General features: G+C 37.9%; 2 protein-coding genes across 4 annotated transcripts in view; one reads left to right on the top strand and one right to left on the bottom strand.

Annotated features, from left to right (window-relative positions):
- Positions 1-13,810, bottom strand: part of KRIT1 (KRIT1 ankyrin repeat containing) — a 38,245-nt gene extending 24,435 nt beyond the window's left edge. Inside the window, exons 1-7 of the mRNA XM_046021414.1 lie at positions 13,414-13,810; positions 9,627-9,666; positions 9,269-9,398; positions 8,214-8,373; positions 3,087-3,179; positions 1,835-1,964; positions 202-445 (exon numbers count right to left, since the gene is read on the bottom strand). Coding sequence (XP_045877370.1) covers positions 202-445; positions 1,835-1,964; positions 3,087-3,179; positions 8,214-8,373; positions 9,269-9,370 — 729 coding nt within the window. The 5' untranslated portion in view covers positions 9,371-9,398; positions 9,627-9,666; positions 13,414-13,810. The remainder of the gene's footprint in view (positions 1-201; positions 446-1,834; positions 1,965-3,086; positions 3,180-8,213; positions 8,374-9,268; positions 9,399-9,626; positions 9,667-13,413) is intronic.
- A 114-nt stretch (positions 13,811-13,924) lies between these two features.
- The window catches only part of ANKIB1 (ankyrin repeat and IBR domain containing 1), a 154,175-nt gene continuing 144,022 nt past the window's right edge, over positions 13,925-24,077 (top strand). Inside the window, exons 1-2 of one of the 3 annotated variants that reach the window (XM_046021412.1) lie at positions 13,926-14,433; positions 15,910-16,019. The gene's annotated coding sequence lies outside the window, so the exon portion shown is untranslated. Of the gene's footprint in view, positions 14,434-15,909; positions 16,020-24,077 lie in introns of all 3 variants that reach the window. The other 2 variants (XM_046021413.1, XM_046021411.1) reach the window with 2 other exon arrangements.

Genomic DNA, 24,077 nt, shown 5'->3' with positions numbered 1-24,077 from the left:
AACAAAAACAAAAACTCCTTAAGAGCTTTAGATACTTGACTTCAATAGATACAAATACAACTAAATACAACTAAATAAATACAACTAACTAGATGTCATCTTAACATTTACAACTAGTAATAGCTATATTTACTTTAGGAAAAAATTATAGTTCAGATAAAATGTCTTTTGAAATCAGAGCAAAATTCATTCAGCTCTTACCCGGTTTGTATATTGAAGGTCTGATCCAAACAAAGGGTTGTAAATACAAGTATCTGCTTTCTCTAGGGCTAACATTTTACTCTTTATTTCTAGTGCACTGTAGCCCATATGTAGTGAGTTTTCTGTCTGACCTGATTCAGTAGCATATGCAGGGTTTATGACATTAGTTTTTATCCGCTCAAGAGGAGAAGGTCGGAATAAAGCTGGAATAAAGTGAGATTGTGCATGACGTTCATCTAACCACCTGGCAAAATAGAAAGGTCACAGAAGTATTTGTTCAAAAATGAAGATGAAAAAGTAGACCATCAAGTTCTGAGATGATACATTCTAATATTACATTCAGATTTTTTTTTTACATTCAGATTTTTAAACTTTTAACTAGTGTTCATTAAATACTTCATTTACTAATAATAAAAGTTTGGTTAATAGACACAGCAAACTATTTTTAAAAATGCATATACCAGGGCGCCTGGGTGGCTCAGCGGGTTAAAGCCTCTGCTTTCACCTCAGGTCATGATCCCAGGGTCCTGGGATCGAGCCCCGCATCAGGCTCTCTGCTTAGCGGGGAGCCTGCTTCCTCCTCTCTCTCTGCCTGCTTCTCTGCCTACTTGTGATCTCTAACTGTCAAATAAATAAATCTTTTAAAAAAATGCATATACCATCATAATAAAAACCCCTTTCAAAAAATATGAAGTACTTTTAAAATTAGAACCACTGAGATGGAGGTGACATTAGCTCTGTAGTTTCAGAAGGACAAAGGCATGATAGTCTAAACAACTTGTACACTGCTAAGAGTAACTCAATACTAAATCTATCAGAACAATGTGAGGAGCCATTCGACCCACCATCAGGGAAAACAGAAAGAGAACTTTAGTCATTTGCTTATCTATTTTTTAAATTAACATATAATGTATTTTTAATTTAATTTTATTTATTTATTTGACACAGAGAAAGATCACAAGTAGGCAGAGAAGCAGGCAGAGGGGAAAGGGGAAAGTAGGCTCCCTGCTCAGCAGAGCGTCTGATGTGGGGCTTGATCCCAGGACCCTGGGATCATGACCTGAGCTGAAGGCAGAGGATTAACCCACTGAGCCACCCAGGCACCCCAACATATAATGTATTATTTGTTTCAGTGGTACAGGTCACCACAACACACACACACACCCCAACGTCCATCACCCAGTTACCTCATCCCCTGAACCCTTTCCCATCCAGCAACCCTCAGTTTGTTTCATAAGATTAACTATTTTTAAAGACATAATTAGTTTATTGAAAAAGTAGAGGACAGATGGACATAAGGAAACTAGTGCAAAGTAGAAGGGGAAATAAAGGCAATGGTAACTCAACTTGCAAATTTAAAAAAAAAAACACAACTAAATCTAGTTGTATAACAAGGAATCTTAATTCTTAATCCAGGGCAGTCTTTGTCACTTTTGAAAGAAGATTAGCTGGTGCCAGCAAACCAAGACAATCTTGTCTTTGGGGCTTTTCATTTTTATCTTGTACTTCAAAAACTTTACAATATGTTACATACATGTATTACTAGTTTTATTATTTTCTTCTGTTCTATCAGAGCTAATTTCTACTATGTATTTGATTTATTTAAAAAAATATTTTTAGTGACATTTCTTACTTATCCAAGGCTATTAACATCCTTGCTGTAAGTGTAGCAAAATGAGTACTGGATTCACTACAGACTCGCATAATATCTTGTAAGCAGTAAAAAATTGGGCATCCTGGAGTATACGTATATTTAGTATTATCTGAAAAAGAAAATGAATAATGCCATCATATAAAAGGTTTACGACTGCATGTTTTTCATTTAAAATTATACAGTATATTTTAAAAAGTAGTTAAGTGTAACGAATTCTTTTAGATTTGGATACAGAAGACCTTGATTAAACTGAGGACTAGTTCTGTGACCTTATCCATTCGGAATTAGGAGACATATTCTTCTTGCAGGATTGCAGAAATTGTTTCCTCTTTTTCTTCTTCAACAATATTGTAAAACTCTGATTAATAAGATTTCCAACACTGTTTAAAATAATGTACTTTTCAGCCTAAGTATAGCTGGGAAAAAAAAATATATATCTGGAGTGCTAGAGTTGGCTAATAAAATAAATATAAGTACTATGTGAGCAGAAGGATAATGGCATATCCACACTGAGTCATTAATTTATCAACAGAATTACTACTGCCTCATAGAAGGCCAATACTCTAAAGTTTCCAAAGTGGTTTTCAAATCTAATACCTCACTGAATGCTTCCAGCACAATGAACTTAATAGAAGCAGATACCTATCTTACAAATAGAGCTGAGGCTTAGAAGAGGTGATTTGCTCAAAGGCACAAATTTAGTAGGCTGAAAGGTCTGCACTGAAATTTAGTGTTTTTCAATTATTTCAGGATGTCAAAGACTCAAATTTTTACATTAGATCTAAACTCTTTAAATATTACCAATGTTGTTAGGCAGAGTGTATTAGAATTATTATTAACACCTTCTTGTGCCAAATGCCAGAGAGGTCCTGATCATAGTCTGTTCATGTTCCAAAATACTGAAATATGTTTCTAGTCGTATCCTTTGAAAAATCCCATATTATAATCTGAAAATTTTTAATTTCAATTATGGCTTCCCTCCTCACTTCTTTATTCTGCTTTTAAAACCAGAAACAAAAACATTACTGTTTAGTCCAGAAGGTTGAATATTACTTTGAAATCAAAATACCTTTTTTAAAGTAATAAATTTCCTCATCTTAACTACTAACTGAAAAATAGGTATTTTAAAACAGTATTATAGTAATAACCATGAATGCAAGTTACTAAATTCCTCAGTAGACTTTTACTTAGCATCTAAAGTACATAAAGATTGATAAAACTTAGACTTTACCTTTGACAACTGATGGAACAATAAATAATGCTGCTTCTCTCCCCATCTTCTCGCCATCGAGAGGAAATGTCTTCATTAGTACCACTCGCTTTCCTAACCATTTTTAAAAATCAGTAAAAATAAAAATAATGGGCTTTTAAATTTTATAAATTTCCTTGAGAATTAGAAAAAAATTTATTTTAATTCCAGTGCACCTAACAAACAGTGTTATATTAGTTCCAGGCTTACAATATAGCAATTCAACACACCCATATATTACTCGGTGCTCATTAAGATAAGTATACTCTTTTTTTTTTTTCCATTTTATTTATTTTTTCAGCGTAACAGTATTCATTGTTTTTGCACAACACCCAGTGCTCCATGCAATACGTGCCCTCCCTATTACCCACCACCTGTTCCCCCAACCTCCCACCCCTTTTTCAGAGTCCATAGTCTCTTATGGTTCGCCTCCCCTTCCAAGTTTATTTTTTTTTAATAAACATATAATGTATTTTTATCCCCAGGGGTACAGGTCTGTGAATCGCCAGGTTTACACACTTCACAGCACTCATGATAGCACATACCCTCCCCAATGTCCATAGCCCCCTCCCCCTCTCCCAATCCCACCTCCCCCCAGCAACCCCCAGTTTGTTTTGTGAGATTAAGAGTCATAAGATAAGTATACTCTTAATCTCCCTCACTATTTCCCCTATCTTCCCACCCAACCCCTCAGTAGTAACCATTGGTTTGTTTTCTAGTTAAGAGTGATTTTTGGTTTGTTCTTTTTCTTTTTTGAGAACTAGAATATTTTTTTAAAAGGCAGTATTAAGAGGAGTTAAAATAGGGTGCCTGGGTGGCTCAGTGGGTTAAGCCTCTGCCTTTGGTTGGGTCATGGTCTCAGGCTCCTGGGATCAAGGAGCCTGCTTCCCCCCTCTCTCTGCCTGCCTCTCTGCCTACTTGTGGTATCTCTGTCTCTCTCAAATAAATAAATAAGTAAATAAGAATAAAAATATATGAAGAGCCAATTTTATTATATGTCCTAATAAAAACTGTTCACTCTGATAATAACATAAATCACTCTGTAGACAATAAATCAGTAGATTTATGGTCCTGGTCTTGACTCACTAGAAGAGAAGCTTGCTTTCTTGCTTCCCTTTTTTTTTTTTTAAATATTTTATTTATTTATTTATTTATTTGACAGAGAGAGAGAGAGAGAAAGAGTGCACACAGGCAAACACGCACTAGTGGGCACCAGCACAAGGCGGGCACGGCAGAGGAAGAGGGAGAAGCAAACTCTCCGCTGAGCAGGGAGCCTGACTCGGGGGTGCATCCCACAACCTTGAGATCATGACCTAAGCCAAAATCAAGAATTGTATGCTCAACTGACTGAGGCACCCAAGTGCCCCATATGTTGCAAAGTCTTTAAGTTTAGTAGCTCTTCATTTAATTTTCAAACTGCACTCTAAATTTCAGGTGTGTTTTTTTTTTTTAAAGCTTTTATTTATTTGAGAGAGCATGCACATGCAAGCACACACAAGCAGGGGGTGGGACAGAGGGAGACGGAGAAGCCTGCTCTCCCCTGAGCAGGAAACCTGACGTAGAGCTTGATCCCAGAACCCTAAGATCATGATCTGAGCCAAAAGTAAATGCTTAACCAACTGAGTCACCTAGGTGCCCATTCGGCTTTCATTTTTTGTTAAAATCTGATTGTGCTATGAACTTCTGTTCTGAACTGTAACTTCCACTCTTTTTTTTTTTTTTTTAAAGATTTTATTTATTTATTTGACAGAGAGAGATCATAAGTAGGCAGAGAGGCAGACAGACAGAGTGAGAGGGAAGCAGGCTCACCGCTGAGCAGAGAGCCCGATGCGGGACTCGATCCCAGGACCCCGAGATCATGACCCGAGCCGAAGGCAGCAGCCTAAACCACTGAGCCACCCAGGCGCCCCTGTAACTTCCACTCTTAATCTGTTTTTCCTGATTTGGCTGCAAGGAGGCTATAAATTAAAAACCTGTAAGTCATACACTTTAAAACCTCTCATCTGATACCTTTACCATGATTTTTGTCAACCCTTCCAATCTTCCCACTCCAAGATATAGTACCTTGTTCCTGACCCGAGTAGAAATGCCTGGCTAGATGCCTTCTATAAACAGGTAGATAATATAAGAGTTCAAGAGGCTCCATTTATGCACAAAGTAATGGAGTCAATATTTTTAATTATTATAGCCATTATTACTATAGCCTCCAAACAATTATTTTACAAATTGGACATGTGTAGAAAAATGAGTGTTAGATATAGAATAACATCTCATTTCAGAGGCAATTTCTCTTTTCTAAACCGAGGCCTTGTCCCACTTAATCTTTCCTGCCTTGCTGCATCTCTAAACCCAATTCTGATCCACTGTTTAACTGCCTACTTTGCAAATTATAGATGTAATGAGATTTTTTTCTGGGGGAAGAAAATAAAACCACTGACTACAAGCTGGGAAATGAGGGTTCTTGTCCTAATTACTCCACTAATGGGAATATGATTTCAGCAGGTGACAATTTATATGTGCATTTCCATTTACAGATGTGAAAATGACCATTACCAACTCACAGGACCAACTTAAGAATTTCATTAGTAAGTAAGTGTGGTGATGTTTTATAAATGATACATAGCACTGCACAGAAAGTTAAGGCATAACCACTGCTATTATAAAGTCATCTGTGATTTTCATGTGATGTTTATATAAGGAATCCTATGACCCTATAAAAATATTTCATACATTAGGAAAACCCAATAAATAGTATAGTCAGGATCTGGTATGGCTCATAAATATAATTAGTTAGTTTAAACTTCTCCATTTTAATTTCTTTTGTTAAAAGCTGCCAGGAGGGGTGCCTGGATGGCTCAGTGGGTTAAGCCTCTGCCTTAGGCTCAGGTCATGATCCCAGGGTTCTGGGATCAAGCCTTGCATCGGTCTCGCTTCTCAGCGGGGAGCCTGCTTCCTCCCCTTCTCTGCCTGCCTCTCTGCCTACTTGTGATCTCTCTCTATCAAGTAAATAAATGAAATCTTAAAAAAAAGCTGCCAGGAAATTTTCTAAGAGTATTACTCCTTTCTCTGGGCCAGAGGACATTTTTGTTAACATTGACACCACTTTCATCCCCCATCTGGGTAAATGGACCAAGTGACAGACTTTGGCTAATTCATAGCAAATTATGACTTGTCTATTTTAGCTCAAATATGTGACTTGGATATATGTCTCAGGAATGTGATCTCAGGAAATATCCTGATAACTATAAAAATTTATCAACAGTAAAACAAATCTGAATGAAAATTTATCAGAGAACGCCAAGACCGAGGTAGAAAAGACTGACAAATTTGTGCCATCCAAAAAGAGCCTTTGGATCACCCATAAGGATAGTCCCTTTTTTTTAGCTAAGCTCAATTTCTAGATAATTTTATCTTATTAAAAAGTCAACCTGATAATTAGGAAAAGGAGATTCTCTTTGCAGGACTCAGAATATGTATCAACAATCTGTACATTTACGCAGTAACTTATTATAATCTTGAGTTATAATGCTTAGAGCTCCAACAATTCAGGCCCTATTGGGAAGGTTATCTATTGGAAAGGTAAAAAATGGTGAATGATAGCTTCAAAAATTATGAATCAGAGGCTTATAGTTCAGCTATCTCTACAGAACAAATACCCAAAATAGTAATTCAAATCACCAGATTCAGCCCTATCTCTGGAACAAAAACAGATTCTTTACTGAGACAGATGAATTAGACAATCTCTAGAAAGATTAATAGGAAAAAAAAAAAACCACAACACTGAATAAACAGAAGTATGCCTTACCTCATTAACAACTGTTTTTAACAGCCATTTGACTGAAATTAGCTTTAGCTTCTTAATAATAATGCCTGAATCTTGGATATAGTTTAAATTTCTCTAACTTTTAACTCTCATGTTTTGTGAGGGTACAGCCTGAGAAAATTATCATTAATTTCTAAATAGTTTCCTAGGCTATATATTACCTAATATTTTAAATGGTGACTGAACCTTTCAAGTTTAATACTTCAGTAATTCAGTTTGGCTCTTTGAAAAGGATCTTCTTCCTGTGACCAAATAGGAAGAAACCTCTACTACCTGGCAACTTACAGGATTCTAATCCATGAATCTTAACTTTCGTTTAGTATGATGCAAGGTTTTAGTTTCCTCTGTCCTGAAGTAGAAAACTAAAAATAGTAGTTCAGGGATACTTAACTAGAGAACTATACTTCTAGCAAAAGTGATCTGTATTTTCTTTGTTTTCAAGCCACTCTTTGGTTTCCTGTTCCTACTGAACAAATCATTAACACTGCAATTTATTTAACTATTTTTCAACTTAAAAAAATATATAGTCAAAAAAATATTATAGTCAAGTTATTTTTTTTATATAAGACTTTATTGAGAGAAAGAACGAGCTGGGGTGGGGAGTACAGGCAGCACAGGATGAGGGAGAAACAGGCTCCCTGCTAAGCAGGGAGCCTGAAGTGGGACTGGATCCCAGGATCCAGGATCACGACCCAAGCTTAAGGCAGACACTTAACTAACTGAGCCATCCAGGAGCCTCACAGTCAAGGTATTTCTTGAAGGGAGTTGTTATAACTTAAAAAAAGCTTTCTGATTCTTTAAAAAATTTTTTTGAAGATTGTATTTATTTGAGAGTGAGAGAGAGAAAATGCATGCCTATGAAAGCAGGGTGTGGAGGGGAAGAGCCAGAGACTCTCAAGTAGACTCCTTGCTATGTGCGGAGCGGGAGGCAGTTGGATCTCACAAGCCCAAGACCATGCCCAGAGCTTAAACCAAGAGGTGGACGCTTAACTGATTGAGCCACCCAGACACCCCTCAAGTTTTTTTTAAATGGAAAGGTACATAAAAAGAAATTGATCTCCCCCCCCCACCTTTTTTAAAAAAAGACTTTATTCTTAAGTAATCCTTACACCCAACATAGGGCTTGAACTCATGACTCCAAGATTAAAAGTCACACACTAACAAATGAGCCAGCTAGGCAACCCAGAAGAAAATGATCTTAACACATTTTAAAAAATATCTTTCTCTACAAGCACTCAAAGCAAACTATATTTAAAAAAAAAAGAAAAAAGAAAAAAGTTTCCTACCTCTAATACCCTGGTTTGCAGGAGAAATTGGTTTGGTGGTTTCTACTACATAATCCAGTATGCCTTGTGTTATTTCACTGTTGCCCTGAAGTTTCGTTTCCAACAAAACTTTCTTTCTCTTTTTTTTCTGCCCTTCAATGGGAACTTCATGCAACAAAATCTTAGATGAGAAAAATTTAAAGAGAGAAAGCTTAAAATAAAGTTTACTTGCCCTAGAATATAGTAAGTCAGTAGTCTTTCTTAACCCCAGCTTCATATTAGAATATCCTGGGAAGCTTTTAAGACAATAGCAATGTCTAGTGAGTGGGGCCCTGGTACTGGAAGTTTTAAAGTTCTCAGATGATTCCACAGTGCAGCCAGGATTGAGAACTAGTAACCCAGAGCACTGCTGAAGCAGTAGCATCCTGAGAGCCTCTGCAGTATCTTTTAATAGGTTTTTGATAACTAACCTTAAAAAGCAATTTGAGCAAAGTGCTAGAGAAATTAGTTGGAGGTAGGTTAGATTAGCAGTATTCTATGATGCTTGGAATCTGTTATAGATAAGATAATTTTGTTTTAGGGTTTTGGGGGGTTTTTTGGCTTCAATCATGTTTTCTAATATAATTAATACAATTCGGGACTACAGAGAAGTACCTTAATTGTCTGAAACTTTAATTAAAGGTAAAAAGATATTTTAAAATGCACTATAAAAAAGAGTTCTTTAGGGAAACAGCCAAGAACAATATTTACATTGAATTTGAAATGAGCTGACTTCTGCAACTTTAATTTTTGAGAGCCATTTCATAAATCGTACTAAAAACTGAATCTATATGTTATAAGGAAAACTCAAGTGACTATCTTTTAATGTCTAATAATTTATACCTATTAATCAATAGAAAAATGGTCAAAAAGCATGTAACAGACAAAAAGACTTCGTGATGGGCAGAGATGTAGGAGCGTCAATTCTATCTTTTCAAGATCTAGGTTGTCAACAAGAATTTAGAGGAGATGATAAGAAATGTAAATGAAAATGACATTCAGTGGTAGCAAATCAAATGTCAGTAAATTGTTCTTACTTCATATGACTTAGCTCTGTATTCCCGAGAATTGAGACTGGCGGTATTCTTTGGACGAATAACAGCAACATATGCATCTTCTATGTTTTCTGGATTTCCCATTGCTTTACAAAACAAACACAGAAATCCTCTGCAATATTAAAAGATACATAATTAGCATAATCACTTTGAAAAACAATTTTAAAAATAACATGTTTATTTTTCTATCTTGGAATAGATATACTACCCAAAAGGAAAACCAGAGATGACTATCTTAATCCTGAACTACTCAAAACCTTAACTTATAATTTTAAGATTTCCTCTTGGTCCTTTTTTCCTTTTCTGTGAAAGGTAAAAAAATTTTAATGGAGATACATACTTTTGTATGTCTGAACTGCATAAGAATCTGCCTTTTGGACCTAAAAAAAAGAAAAAGGGATATGATTATAAAATATCTTCTAAATACTAAGCAAATAAGACCTAAATACTACACTTATTTTCCATACATGACACAAGTAAATGTCATATTGTTAATAGTCTGGAAGCTGAAAATAGGCAGCTGCCATTGACATTATTTCCAAAATCTTTAGAAAGAACCTTGATATTTGACATTTGGATAAGCTAAAGTATACCTTATAATATTCCTTGGCAATGCCTAGCACAGTCAAAAACTTGTGGTAAGTGGATGAAATCTTTCAATGTTGACTTGAGAATATTTTCTACTTCCATTGTCAATCCCCTAGATAACTCCAGCATTTTCTTCCAAGTATGTATTTCACTCACACACACACACACACACACACACTTTCCCCCCAGACTGATTTTAAGTTTCCACTGAGGAACTTATAACAAGCATTTGTATTTCAAGCACTACCTACCTTGCTTAAAAAAAAAAAAAAATTGTATTGTGAATACACCCTATAACATATGTAGCACATAACCTTTTTTCTATTAAGCACCTAAAAGAAAAATTGAGTAATCTTTAGTTTTCTAACCACAATTTAAAGCAATCAATTTCTGTGCTGGTTAACTTACATTTAAAAAAAAATCTGGCAAAATGCTTTGTTAATACTCATCATTTCTCTGGAATATTTAGTACTGCACAGTACACTTTTTTTTTTAAGATTTTATTTATTTATTTGACACAGAGAGAGAGATCACAAGTAGGCAGAGAGGCAGGCAGAGAGAGAGGAAGGGAAGTAGACTCCGTGCTGAGCAGAGGCCTGATGCGGGGATGGATCCCAGGACCCTGGGATCATGACCAGAGCCGAAGGCAGAGGCTTTAACCCATTGAGCCACCCAGACGCCCCTATTTCATTCTTTATTAGAAGAATTTTTAGATCTAAATTATTCTTATAATTACTTGTCATTTTTCAAATTTTAATTTTTTATATATATATAAAATATAGATAAGACTATTCCATATCAGATTACTTCAAAGAGAATGTAGATAACATTTTACTATAATGAATTTATACACATTTTATGCACTTTGGAATTCTTTGTAGAGAAGTGAAATCTAGTTAATTGTATAGAAATTAAATACTATAAGTTTTTTTAAAAAATTTTTATTTATTTATTTGAGAGAGAGAGAGATCACAAGTAGGCAGAGCAGCAGGCAGAGAGAGGAGGAAGCAGGCTCCCTGCTGAGCAGAAAGCCCGATGATGCGATGATGCGGGGCTTGATCCTAGGACCCTGAGATCATGACCTGACCTCAGATCATGATCTGACCGAAGGCAGAGGCTTTAACCCACTGAGCCACCCAGGCACCCCTACACTTAACTTTTAAAAGATAAATATGATTAATAAAAAAGGCATAACCATGAGGATTATAGTATTTTGTTTTTATACCATTCAATGTAAACATATCCCTGAAAGATTCTAAGAATTGATTTTCAAGAAATAGTCATACTTGAATATTTGAAATATATGTATTCCCTGTGACATGAAAGAAGAAAACAAAGGCTTAAGTTAGGAAAAGAATAAAAGCTACTAACATACCAAGGCAAAACTGCTAAGGCAAAAACACAACAGAGGGACTGGAAAAGAATAACTCGAGCTAAAAATAATAGAGAAAGGTAGTTAAAGTTAGCTTAGAAGTTAAACTTAGTCTATGTTTAGACTAAGTTTTAGATAGTTCAAGTGACCAAGTGGCATTTTCTTATGGCTCATTCTATTCTGAAAAATGCTTAGGCATAAATGATAATGTTCCAAGCAATGAGACCTTACAAATATGCAGAAGTGGTTCTCAGTTGGGGGTGGTACCCTACATGGCATCATTTGGAAATATGTAGGGAAATATCTGGTTATCACTTCGACTGGGAAAGGGGAGGTGTGCAAATGCCATTTAGTCCCCACGGGGCAGGCTTGTTAACATTTCTTTGCTATACCATACAGTCCTGTTTAACAAAAAGTAAATAATAGCTTCAGAAAAATCATTTGCTATGTTGGGTACTGATGAACAAACTAAAGCCTTTTACGCCAGAGAAAAAGAGAAGATTCTGTATGTGAATATGGGTATTATAAATTTAATAAGCACAAGTCAAAGTTGACAAGAGGATTTACCAGTTTGCAAAGTGCATGCTAACAGAAATTACCACCAATGATCAGAATGTGTCTTCATAAGTAAAAACCAAAAAAATGGGACATTACCTTAGGTCTCTATAAAATGTTCCTGAGACAGAAAATGATCTACCATCTTCCATCCTTAAGCAATGTTTCTCAATCTTTTAAAACCCATGTCAACTTTTAATAACCAAACCAAGTCAAACCCACAAACTTTTCTGTCCACATCGTGATTTTATCAGGTTGTCCTTAAGTCTTTATTGCTTTTGTTTTCTGAATATAACATTTATTGTTTCTAAAATAATGTGAATAGCTAACACCTACAGTGATTATGTGCTAGACACTATGCTAAGTGCTTTCCATATATTAATTCATTTTATTCCCCCTAAACCCGATGAAGGTAGACATTATCATCCCTATTTTACAGGGAAAAAAAGCTGAGGCGAAGTAGCTAAGTTACTTGATCCTTCTGCATTCTCCTAGAACAATTCACTATTTTAAAGCATTATGACATTAAAAAGAAGAGATGGAGACTAAATGTAAGAATTCCTCTACAGGGATTTGCTGACCATAAAAATCTCATCCTTTTGCTACAAAGAGAGGAAGTATTAATAAAGTAGATTAGGAAAGAGCCATTGGTCCTACTCCTATGTTAGCTTGCTTTCTCCTTGTCCCTTCAACCAATTCTACTAATCATCACTTATCAAGGTCAACAGGTGTCACTGATAACTTTCAAAAGCTTTCTGTTAATTGGCATTCTGTTCTGTAATTTAAGACATTTAATAATCTTCAGATTGCTTTTGAAGGCAATTACACTGAATTTGGCTTACAGAGAAGGAACTAAGTAATACTGGCATTGGGAACCAAATGAAATTCTACAGTGAAGACCAAGGTTATTTAAAGGAGCATGATTTCATGCTTAGCATATGTAAATATGCTATAGATCAGCTGCTGCTGTAGTTCTGCAACCCAATCTAAGAGAACCAACTAATACAGTAGCATGGGGTTAACGGGCAAAGGTCATGGAGTGAATTGTTTTTATATTGTTATGAAAACACATTTGTATTTCTGGCATTTCCCCCAAATAAGATGAGGCTATCAAAGCAGTTAGGAGACTGTAGATGCAGAGAGAATGCAAACAAACTGTGAAGGCACACAAGCTTTCCAACAGAGTGAGAAGAGAATGGGAGTGAGATCCAGATTCCGGCAAGCTACATCAAAGATTTCTTTTGAAGATTAAAAAGAAGAAGAAGAAGAAGAAGAAGAAGAAGAAGAAGAAGAAGAAGAAGAAGAAGAACCAAACCACTATGAATAAAAAGCAAAGAAGGCCAGAAAGCCTCAAAAGATGGAAAGAAGTGTAGAGGCGAGCTAATCTGGAATGACAGGTTGTAAATCGCTTTCCCTGAAATGACAAAAATAAACAATCTGCCTAGGTTTTTTCCTCTGCCATCACCCACCAACGTCTACCACCAAGAAAGGACACGCACGGCTCTTTGCTCAAAGAGCTGCCACCCCAAGAGTGGCTTTGGCTTCTTTATTACTACTTGTAAGAAATAAATTGCCTGGAGAAACTAGATGTAGAGATAGTTCAGCCTCCCACCTCTGTTTTCTCTCGCTGGAGTCTGGTCCTCGCTCCTCCTCGTCTCACCCGTGAGGGCGGCCGAGCACCTCCCGGGCCGCTACATTCAACTTACTGGGTGGGACAGTCACCTGCGGGGCGGGGTGCCGTCACCGCTTTCTCATTCCTCCTTCCCTTCTGTTTCCCAGCAGCCGGGCCTAACTTCCTGTGACAGGAAAACCCTTGGTGGCCACCAGAAGTCTCTGGGCGTGTTCGGCCGCTCTTCCCAAAACGCGCCTTAAAAGCCCGGGTCTCCGGACTCGGAGCAACTCTTGTGGACTAGTTCTTTATTGTCTTTCCCTCTTCTCGCACCTCAGCACGATACCACCCTATCCCGAAATTAGGGGTTTCCAAGTCTTCAAACGCTTTTCCTTTCCATCCCGCCGCTACCGGGGCGAGGAAATCACTTCCGGGTTTACACCCCTTGCAGCGTCGTAGTTGGCGGCGGAAGAGCTTCCGGGTCGACGGACGAGCTGCTGCCGTTCCTGCTGCTTCCCGCTGGGGTTGCGGGCTGTCTGGGGTTGGTGGCGGCGGCTCGAGGACAGAGGTGGCAGCGGCCGGCACGCCAGCGGCTGAGCCGGCGGCGGGGGAGGGGAGGAGGGCGGCCCGGGCTGCGTGCGCGCGCGCAAGGCTTGAGCATGAGCCGGACTTGACCGCGAGGCGGAGGCAAAAGCCACCGCCCCCTCTTCCCCTCCCTTGAGTGAGGCGGCGCGGCGGCCAGAGAGGGATGGGGGGTGCTTGCCCAGTCTGAGTCTCGTCGCGGGCGCCTCCGTCTCACGCAGCGTTCCTCGCGGGCCTCTAGTGCGCACCCTCAGCCCCAGCAGCCTCTGTCCGGCGGGCGCACCCGGGCAAGCGAGGAGGGGGCGCCCGCCTGGGTGGGTGGGGCGGGGAGGGTACCTGAGGTCACCTGCTCCGCGCGAGAGGCAGAGGCGGCCACGGCGGTGGCAGAACTGCAGAGCTGCGGGGTCCACCTGACCCTTACCCTCAGCCCGGGAAGTAACCGTAAGTCTTAGCTTCACCATACGAGTGTGTATGAGGCTATCTCAACCCTTTTTGGGCTCCGAGTTCAGCGCTGCCTAGTTCACGCCCTCACGGGTTTCCCAGTAATGTGTCTCCTTCCTTTTGTGGAGGATTGTACCCCTCTCTGTCCCCATCCCTGAACAGGCAACATCCTCCGTCGGTCCCGTGGGGCTTTTCTCCCAGCGAATTTGCAAGTCTCAGTGGCGCGTCCCATCCTCCCCAGCCAGATGCATCTCCTTGTCCCTCTGTCCTCAAAGATACGTGTCCTCCCTCTCTTTCTCTATCCCAGATATCCCAACCTCCACCCCCGCCCCACATTTTTTGAGACGGAAAGCAACGGGTTCAGCGGATCTCGTGGGCTAGAGGGTCTTGAGCGGATGGGTGAAAGTGCTCTGCATCGTTAGGATGGGTGGGGATAGGTACCCATAGCTTTGATGGACCTTTATTTTTGCAGCCTCTGACACCAAAACAAAAGAATGGGTCGTTCCCTGGCCCTTCATTCCTCTCCCTTCTTAACTGTGTTTAAGCTGTATTCTGTACATTGCTGTTTGAGTCGCAGGAAATTGGAACTAGAGCTGTAATTAAGCATCTCCTGAGGTTTTAAGAATTAGTCTCACAAGCTATGTTCACACGGAATTGGCATATTAAACAGTCTTGTATTGGAATGAAGATCCATTCCAGAATAGCTTTGCTAGTAGATCTGAGAAACGAATTTAAAAACAAAGGTCTAATATTTCCAGTATGTTTTTACGTCTTTAAATAATTTTTAGTGTTTTGGATTTACATTTAGTTCTTAATTTACGGTGTGTGTGTGTGTGTTTGTGTATGATGTGGAAAAAAAGGTGTTGCATTGTTAGTGGTTAAAGTGATTTTTAAAGATCCTGTCAGCTTGTATTTGGTAAGATACTACGTTAAGTCGTTAATTTCAAAGAGACTTTTTTACTGATTTAGATCAGCCACCTATAGATGTTACACACTTGTGCCTATGACCTTACTGTTTCTTAGTTTAAAAAAGAAATGAACTGTGAATATGTTCAATGTGTATTTCCAGATTTGAGGGTAGGCATTTTTTTTCTTTTTAAATTTAGTTTGCTTTTTAAACTGGCAAACTGCAGAACTTTCCAGAAATTAGATTAAAAAATAATTGTAATACTGTCAGTGACTGGACAGTAGCTCGTAACACGCCATCATGGTGGTAACACTTTCCAGGGCACTATAGGAAGTAAATAATAACTTAAGAATAATTTTATTCTGCATAATGCAGTTCTTTGTTACTATTCTGTAAACTGTTCTGTAATGTAAATTGGTAGCCTTGGTTTATTTTTTTTCTAAAAATATAGTCATTGTGTTAAGAAAGGTAGATGTGTTTAATGTTGATTTTTGTGGTTGTTTTCAAAACCTTCTTTTAGCACTTGATTTGGAGCTATTACTTGATTTGTTACTTCATACCGTTCACAGATTTTATTTTGAAGTAAGCCCAGGAGATGTAGCTCCAGCTGTCTGGAAGTATACTTTACTGACTTTTTTCAGAAGCCAAGCTCTGTACAGAGTTGAGTGTATTATTAAAGGTATGGTTTTGCTTTTCAGAAAATTGATGAGTTTCCAAATGTGAGTGAGGTAATTGGCTATAACTTGGAAGAGTCTCTTTCTTTCTTTCTTTTAAGTCTATTGATCCCTGTTATTTTTGGAAGGAGTGTGGGGAAGATAGCACTGTATTTTCATATTACACTTTTTCCGCTTGCCAACAGCACTGGGAATTTTGAGTTTTCAATATGAAAATTTTCCAAAACCGTGCAGATTATGCCATAAGGCTGAGTTCTAACAGGTGGCTCCTGAGACAAAAGTTTTTTTAGTTACTCTTCTGTACTCTATGGCACTGCCCACTTTTGAGAGACCTGATTTTCTTTCTTTCCTCTTTTCTGGAGTGTGCAGTTGAACTTGTGAAAGTAAAATCTGTGTATTTACATTGTACTTGTAAGTAAAAGTTCAAGCTAATTTTCACATATAAATAGGTGGAAGAACTTGAATTAAACTCATCTGAGTCTCCTTGAATGGAAGTTAGAAAAGATTCCTCAGTGCTTTGGGTGCTTTTTTCTTCTTTGAGGATGAATACATTTATTTAGATGAAATTTTAAAATACTTTTCTATAATATTAGACTTATATGTGACACATATTCCAAAACAGATTTGAAAGTGGCTTGATTGTTATTTAAAAGACCAGTCTGAGAGGAGTTGCTATGCATGGTTTTAAAAATGTTTATGTATTTTATTTCCTTTCTCAAAGTCATTTGCTTAGGGAATACTAATTTCTGGACTCTTAAGTTTATTTTTCAGACAGTCTTAGACTACCTTTTTTTTTTTTCTTTTGAGATAACTTACTTTCATACTTATTTCATTTCAGTAAACCTTTATTGAATGCTTACTGTGTGTGCCAGGACTATGTTAGATCCTGGGACTACAGTATAAATAAATTGTGATTGGTGTCCTCATTGAATTTGCCGGTCTAGTTTTTGGCTGTGATCCTATCCATTTGCCCTTACAGACATCTCTAATAGGTTTTGAAGTCACTTTACTGTATTTGGGGGTTGTTTCATATCTTTTCTATAAGAATAAATACATTTAATGCCATTTAGGAGTATTTGTACTAACATACTAAAGGCTTTATATACATAATTTCATCCAGTTCTTACAATGGTCCTAAAAAGTTTTAAATCTCCATTTAAAAACCATACAGATTCTGATTTATAGTAATGCTGAATGTTGTTTTACTTGTAATATGCTAGAGAAGATTCAACCTTAACATTCCTCTATAAGAAAAAGACGTAATATAGTTATAGCAATTTTTAATTCTCTAATAATGCTTTGAATAGATTTTCATTTCATAAGGTATTAATATCATTTGTTTTCTAAAGCACATGAATTATATACTATCAATGTAATAATCAGTAGTTGTTGAAACCTTAGAAAAAACAGTTCTGAAGTTCATTATAGTTAACTTAATATACATCTTCAGGCATGTATAATTTTTTGTTTTCATAGTTCCTCAGTGGGAACAACAACTTATAAAATGTTCTTTAAAATGTGTGTATTCTTCAGGAAAGATAGGGTATTGAGTTATATGAAATCTATTCAGCTTTTTAAGTTTTGAGTATAATTTTAATTGTCTAATGTCTTGGAGAGTGTTTGTCTCTGTAGTGAAAATGTATTCCTTCAGATTACAAAATAATATTGCTCATCTTTTAGGATATATGTTTTACCAGCAGTTTGATACAGTTCAGTCTGATCATCTCAGAGCCGCTCACATTTTTTAAAGATTTTATTTATTTATTTGACAGAGAGAGATCACAAGTAGATAGAGAGGCAGGCAGAGAGAGAGAGAGAGAGAAGCAGGCTCCCCGCTGAGCAGAGAGCCCGATGTGGGACTCGATCCCAGGACCCTGAGATCGTGACCTGAGCCGAAGGCAGCGGCTTAACCCACTGAGCCACCCAGGCGCCCTCACATTTTTTTAAAAGATGATTTCCACTGTCAACTGTCTTCTCCAAAAACCTCGTTGTATTCTTTTTTTTTTTTTTTTTTTTTTTGCCATTGGTGATAATTTATTGCTTGAGCTGGTGTTTTTTTTTTGGTTTTTTTTTTTTACCATTTTATTTATTTTTTCAGCGTAACAGTATTCACTTGTACCCCTGGGGATAAAAATACATTATATGTAACCTCGTTGTATTCTTAACATTTTATTCTGTTTTGGTCGTTTTGTTTTGTTTTGCTTTTACCATAAACTTTCAACAGTTTGCCATTCTTTCTTTTTTTTTTTTTTAAAGATTTCATTTATTTGACAGACAGAGATCACAAGTAGGCAGAGGCAGGCAGAGAGAGAGGAAGGGAAACAGGCTCCCCACTGAGCAGAGAGCCTAATGCGGGACTTGATCCCAGGACTCTGGGATTATGACCTGAGCTGAAGGCCAAGGCTTTAACCCACTGAGCCACTCAGGTACACCCAGTTTGCCATTCTTGAGGTTAAGGCCTTTGCTGCTGGTTATGCACTCCTCTGTTTTTAGGACTATAGAGCAGATACTATTCCTCCTTCAAGTTCCTAAGAAAGGTGATCCTTGATGTTTTCCTGTCCTCAGTCAGACATATTTTAAGTTGACATAGTTTTTTCCTTTTCATGTAGCAGAATTCTTGATACCCAGGTCACTGTTTTCTGATTAGAACAATATTGGGAGTTCCTGTTCATGTATATAACAGTGACTAAATTATAAATGTGTTAGGTGCTAGGACCTTTAAGATAAGTAAATCAAGATTCCTTTCTTCATTGAATTGTAAAATGCCTGTTGAAAATCCATGAAGAGAAAGGAACTTCATTTAAAAACATTGAGATGCTCTTCTCCAAATAAGCATATATATTGTCCTCCTTAATCTATCCCCTCAGAGTATTGTAAAGGAAAGTTTGTAAATAAACATTTTAAGCCAGGATTTTTATTCTGTTTTCTGACCTCAAGCAGAAAAGATGATTTACAGAAAAGATGACTTTCTCTGACTTGCAGGAAGATGCCAGAACAGGGCAAAGAACTCCTATACCTCCTTCCCTCAGATTTCAGTATTGTTAATATTTTACTGCATTTCTTCTATTGCCTGCTTTCTTTCTGTTTCCATACATACATTACATATATGTGTGTGTATTTGTATAAAAATACATGCATACATACCCATTATTATAGTCTTTTTTTCTGAACCTTTTGGAGCAAGCAGCAGACGTGGTATATCAACACCTATAAACACTAGTGTCTGTTTTTTCAAAAGCAGGGCACTATCTTCTGTAACCAACATAAACCCCTCTAAATCAGAAAATAAGTGTTGGTATGCAAACACTACTGCCTAGTCCAAGGAAACTTACTCATATTTCATCAATGGTTGGAACAATTTCTCTTACTTTTCTGGGCCAGGATTTATTCCAGGAATATATGTTATATTTAGTCATCATGTTTCTTCAGACTTCTTCAGCCTCATTTTTCCCTCTTTCGGGTCCATGACAGGTTTTGAAGGTACAAGGCCCTACATTCTATAGGATGATTCTCAACGTAGGTTCGTGTAATATTCCCTCTTGACTCCAGTCACTTCATGCATTTGTGGCAGGAATACCACAGAAATGGGTCTGTGCTCTTAGCACTTTGCGTCCAGAAGCATATGATGTCATCCTTGTCATTGCTGGTGATTAAAACATTGATCAGAAGCACTTGGGTGGCTTAGTGGGTTAAGCGTCTACCTTTGGCTTAGGTCATGATCCCAGGGTCCTGGGATCAAGCCCCATGTTAGGCTCTCTGCTCAGCAGAGAACCTGCTTCTCCCTTCTCCCTCTCCCTCTGTTCCTCCCCCTTCCTCTGCCCCTCCCCCCGCATGTGAGCTCTCACTCATGCTCTCTGTCAAATAAATAAAATCTTTAAAATAAATAAATCACCGGTCACTTTGGTGTCCTTTTGTATTTGATCAGTATTTGTGGAGAGGTATTCCAAAATTATGCCAGCATCTTGTTTCTTATCAAACATCTCTAATTACTAGCCTTAATGTGGGTATCAGTGAAGACTCTCACCTTAATTAACCACTTCTATGATGATTGCCAAATGATACTGTTCTTATTTCTTCTACTTGTATTAGTTGGGATTTTATCATAAAGTGGAACTTTCCTTTCTCTCCCATTTAATTATTTGTTTTTTAAATCTGTAAGGACTCATGAATTTCTATTTTATTTAATTTTTTGTGATTTGTTACTATTATTATTTATTTTGCTCTCTAAATTGTTCCTGATTTAGCCTGTGGGAGCCCCTTCAAGCTGGCTCCTATGCCTGTTTATCATGCTCCCATCTCATTCATTGTGCATTTCTGGCAGAACATGCTGTTCCTTGTTCATTCTGTGCTTTGCCTGGTCTAACCCTGGAATCAGCCATTTCTCTAAGGAATCCTGTTTGATCTTTGTTATTGTTGTTTGCTTTTGTAAAAGATGGTATTTAAAAACAAAGATTTAGAGGCTCAGTGTGTTTATTGTTACTGGGGTGTCATTACTTTTGGAACTAGGAAATGTATGACTCTGAGTATGGTTTGTATACTCAGACATATATAATACACACATGTATATTTTCCATAATTATTTCTGTACCTGGGTGTATGTATTATTAAACCATAAATTTGTCCCTATCCTTTCAGTTCCAGTCTAATACTCCAGGGTTCTTTCTAACCTTCTTCCCTTCCACATTTATAAATGTCTCCTCTGGCAGTAGGAAACTTGGCTTCACATTAGCCTAGTGTAGTTATCATTTTTCCAGTTGTTTGAGTTGCTTCCTCAGCATGTTACCATTTTCCCTGCCATGTAGACCATCTTCTACCACCCCGTGTCATTGATTGCTGGGCCTACTGGCCTGTGCCTTTTTGTGGATCTATAACCCCTGACTGGGCCTATGACCCTGTGCAGATCTCCACCCAACACCAGTTTATCCTCACCTCCAGCTAGTTGGCTCACTGCTCTGCTGGCCTACCTGACATGCCTTTAGTGCCCTTTATGCTTAGCCAGCATGCAGACTGCTTTGCATGGCCCAGTATTTCATTAGTTAATTTTTTTAAAGATTTTATTTATTTATTTGACAGACAGAGATCACAAGTAGGCAGAGAGGCAGGCAGGGGGTGAGGGGAAGCAGGCTCCCTGCTGAGCAGAGAGCCTGATGCGGGACTTAATCCCAGGACCCCGGGACCATGACCTGAGCTGAAGGCAGGGACCTTAACCCATTGAGCCACCCAGGCACCCTCATTAGTTAATTTTTAAGTGTATTTCCAGGATTTATAAACATACATATATATGATGAAATGTATACATAATTTCCCCACATAAAAATGATAACATACTAGATTAAATGTTCTACACTTTGTTTTTTTTAATGACTGTATAATATTCCATTGTGTGCACATGCACATACACGCACACACCCCTACCTACCTGGGGTTAATGATTAACAATCATAAAGTCCTTCCATCCTTATCCATTCCCCTTTGCAATATGGCTTTGTTGCTTCTCTCTAGATGCATAATCTGTTCCTCTGTCTCTTGAGTCTTGGTTGACCCTGTGATTTGCTTTAACCAGTGAATGTGGTGGAAGTGATATGTGAGATCTAGAGGTTAGTCCTTAAGAGACATTTCAGGGATGATTGCCTGCAACTGCCATGTAAGGAAGCTGGCCTATAGGTCTAGCCTATAGGAGGATCAGAGAGAGGTCTCTTGGAAGTGAACCAAGACTATCCAGTGGACAGCACTTACCAACAAACATGAAAGTGGACTCCTTTGGATCTGCTAGCCCAGCTGACTCTTTAGTTGAATGTACCCAGAGAGGAACCAGAGGTGAAACCAGCAAAAACAGACAAACAAAATGAAGCCAACCCTGCCCAGCCAGCCTACATAATTATGAGAAATAACATAATTGCTTTGAGGCATTAAGTTTGGGATGTAGCAGTAGATATCTGAAACCATATCTGTGCTCATTTTAGATGTCTTGGTTGTTTCTAGTCTATCATGAACCGTATTGCAATGAGTATCTTGTACACAATACATGCCATTTTAATTTTAATAAGTAACACTAGATTATTTTTCAGAAATGTTGGTATATTTCTTATTGCCATCATTAAGTCCAAGAGTATTTCCCCCACAAGCTTATTATTGGTGATTTGTTGTTGTTGTTGTTGTTGTTTTTGGCAAGAAGATGAGTAAAAAGTTTCTTTTGGTGCTTAATTCTGCATTTCATTAACTTTGTGAAGCTGAGCATCATTTGATATATGAATTGGTCCTTTGGATTTTTTAGTTCTATGAATTGCTCATTCATGTCTTTATTCATTTTCCTATTGGATTTTTTCCTTACCAATTTTTTGGTTCTCTTTGATATGTTATCAGTATAATCCTTTAGCTTTCTTTGCACATATGTTCTGTCAGTCTTTTTTTTTGGGGGGGGTCATAGTTTATGGCATTATTTGCCATACATTTGGGGGAGGGGGTATTTCATATAATCATTTGTGTCTTTTTCTCTGTAGCTTCTGCTTGTTCTGTCTTGAAAATATCTCTCTCCTATCTTAGGTAATAAAAACTTTTTCATAAATTTTCTTCTAACTTTGTATTGTCTTTTCCTGTCAATGAGGAATCATGTTCACCTGCTCTAGGTATCCAAAAAACAATGATACAGGGGCGCCTGGGTGGCTCAGTGGATTAAGCCGCTGCCTTCGGCTCAGGTCGTGATCTCAGGGTCCTGGGATCGAGCCCCGCATCAGGCTCTCTGCTCCGCGGGGAGCCTGCTTCCTCCTCTCTCTCTGCCTGCCTCTCTGCCTACTTGTGATCTCTCTCTCTGTCAAATAAATAAATAAAATCTTTAAAAAAAAAAAAAAACAAACAAAAAACAATGATACAAACAAATTAGAGGTGTCATTTTCCTTAAGTAGTAGGAAATTAGCAGTAAGCCATCCAGATCTGTTATGGTGCTTCTACAATACTGTCAGGAATTCAGGCTTACTGGTCTTCCTTTCAGTCAGCTTTTGGTCCCACATGGCATTCCAGGCTGGGAAGCAACTTCCTTCAGTTTTTTCTTTCATCATTCATTGCTCTGCTTGTTTTAACTGAGGATCAAATCCAGTTTGGTGATTGTAACTTATGAGGGATGAGGCCAAGACAAAGCAGGTCCCCCCAAATAGCAAGTTCTTTTGAAATATTTTCTCTGTTCTTTGAAAATAATAATTCTGATTTTGCTTTCTGTGTCATAATAAATGTATGTACAGAATAAGGCCCCAGAATCTTTAACCCATTAGGCAACTATGGGGTTTTTCCCAAAGTTATTTACAGGCACACAGGGAAATAAACAGATGATATTCTCAGATTGGAAACTGTAAATTTTAAGGACATAGGAGTTTATCCTTATGTTCAGTAAGTAATACTAATTAAAGGCTTTTTATGTGCCAGTAACTGGTAAAAAGTGGATTTAAAACTCAATATGATGTGATCCTTGTTCTCAGAAAGTTTACCAGGTAATTGGAAAAGCAGATTAAACATTTCATTATAATATTAGTTGGTAAATTGAGGGTATTATCAACTTAGGGAGGCAGGACATCTAACAATGCTACTTGAGGGTTGAGGAGCTATGATCAGTTACAACCCTATAAGGGTTGATGGAAAAAGTGCTTTTAAGTTGAGAATGACTTGTTGGAGTGAGCCTATTAAAGAGGAGCTTGTTAGGGGTATGGGAAGAACATTCTAGGAGCTTTAGTAATTCTGAGGTAGGTCTGAGTTATAAGAGACAGTCTGGGATAAGATAAATTCTGGTTTAGTCAGGGACTACTCCTTAATTCCAGGGACTGGAAGCCTTGGGAAGGTTTTAAAATGTAATTGAACAAGCTCAGATTTGTTTTTTCATAAAGGTAAGCTGCTTGTAGTTGGTGGGGGGGCACTTGGGAAGTGGGATCAGGAGGCAAGGGCACCTACTAGATAGGAAATTTACCTGACACATTAACATCTATTCCATATTAAGAGTGCCTGACTGGCTTAATGGTAGAGTGTGCGACTCTTGATCTTGGGGTCGTGATTTTGAGTCCCATGTTGGGCATAGAACT

The sequence above is a fragment of the Meles meles genome, chromosome 10 (genome assembly GCF_922984935.1).
Source record: "Meles meles chromosome 10, mMelMel3.1 paternal haplotype, whole genome shotgun sequence".
Taxonomy (NCBI): Eukaryota; Metazoa; Chordata; class Mammalia; order Carnivora; family Mustelidae; genus Meles; species Meles meles.
This window is presented reverse-complemented; position numbering and strand designations above follow the sequence as displayed.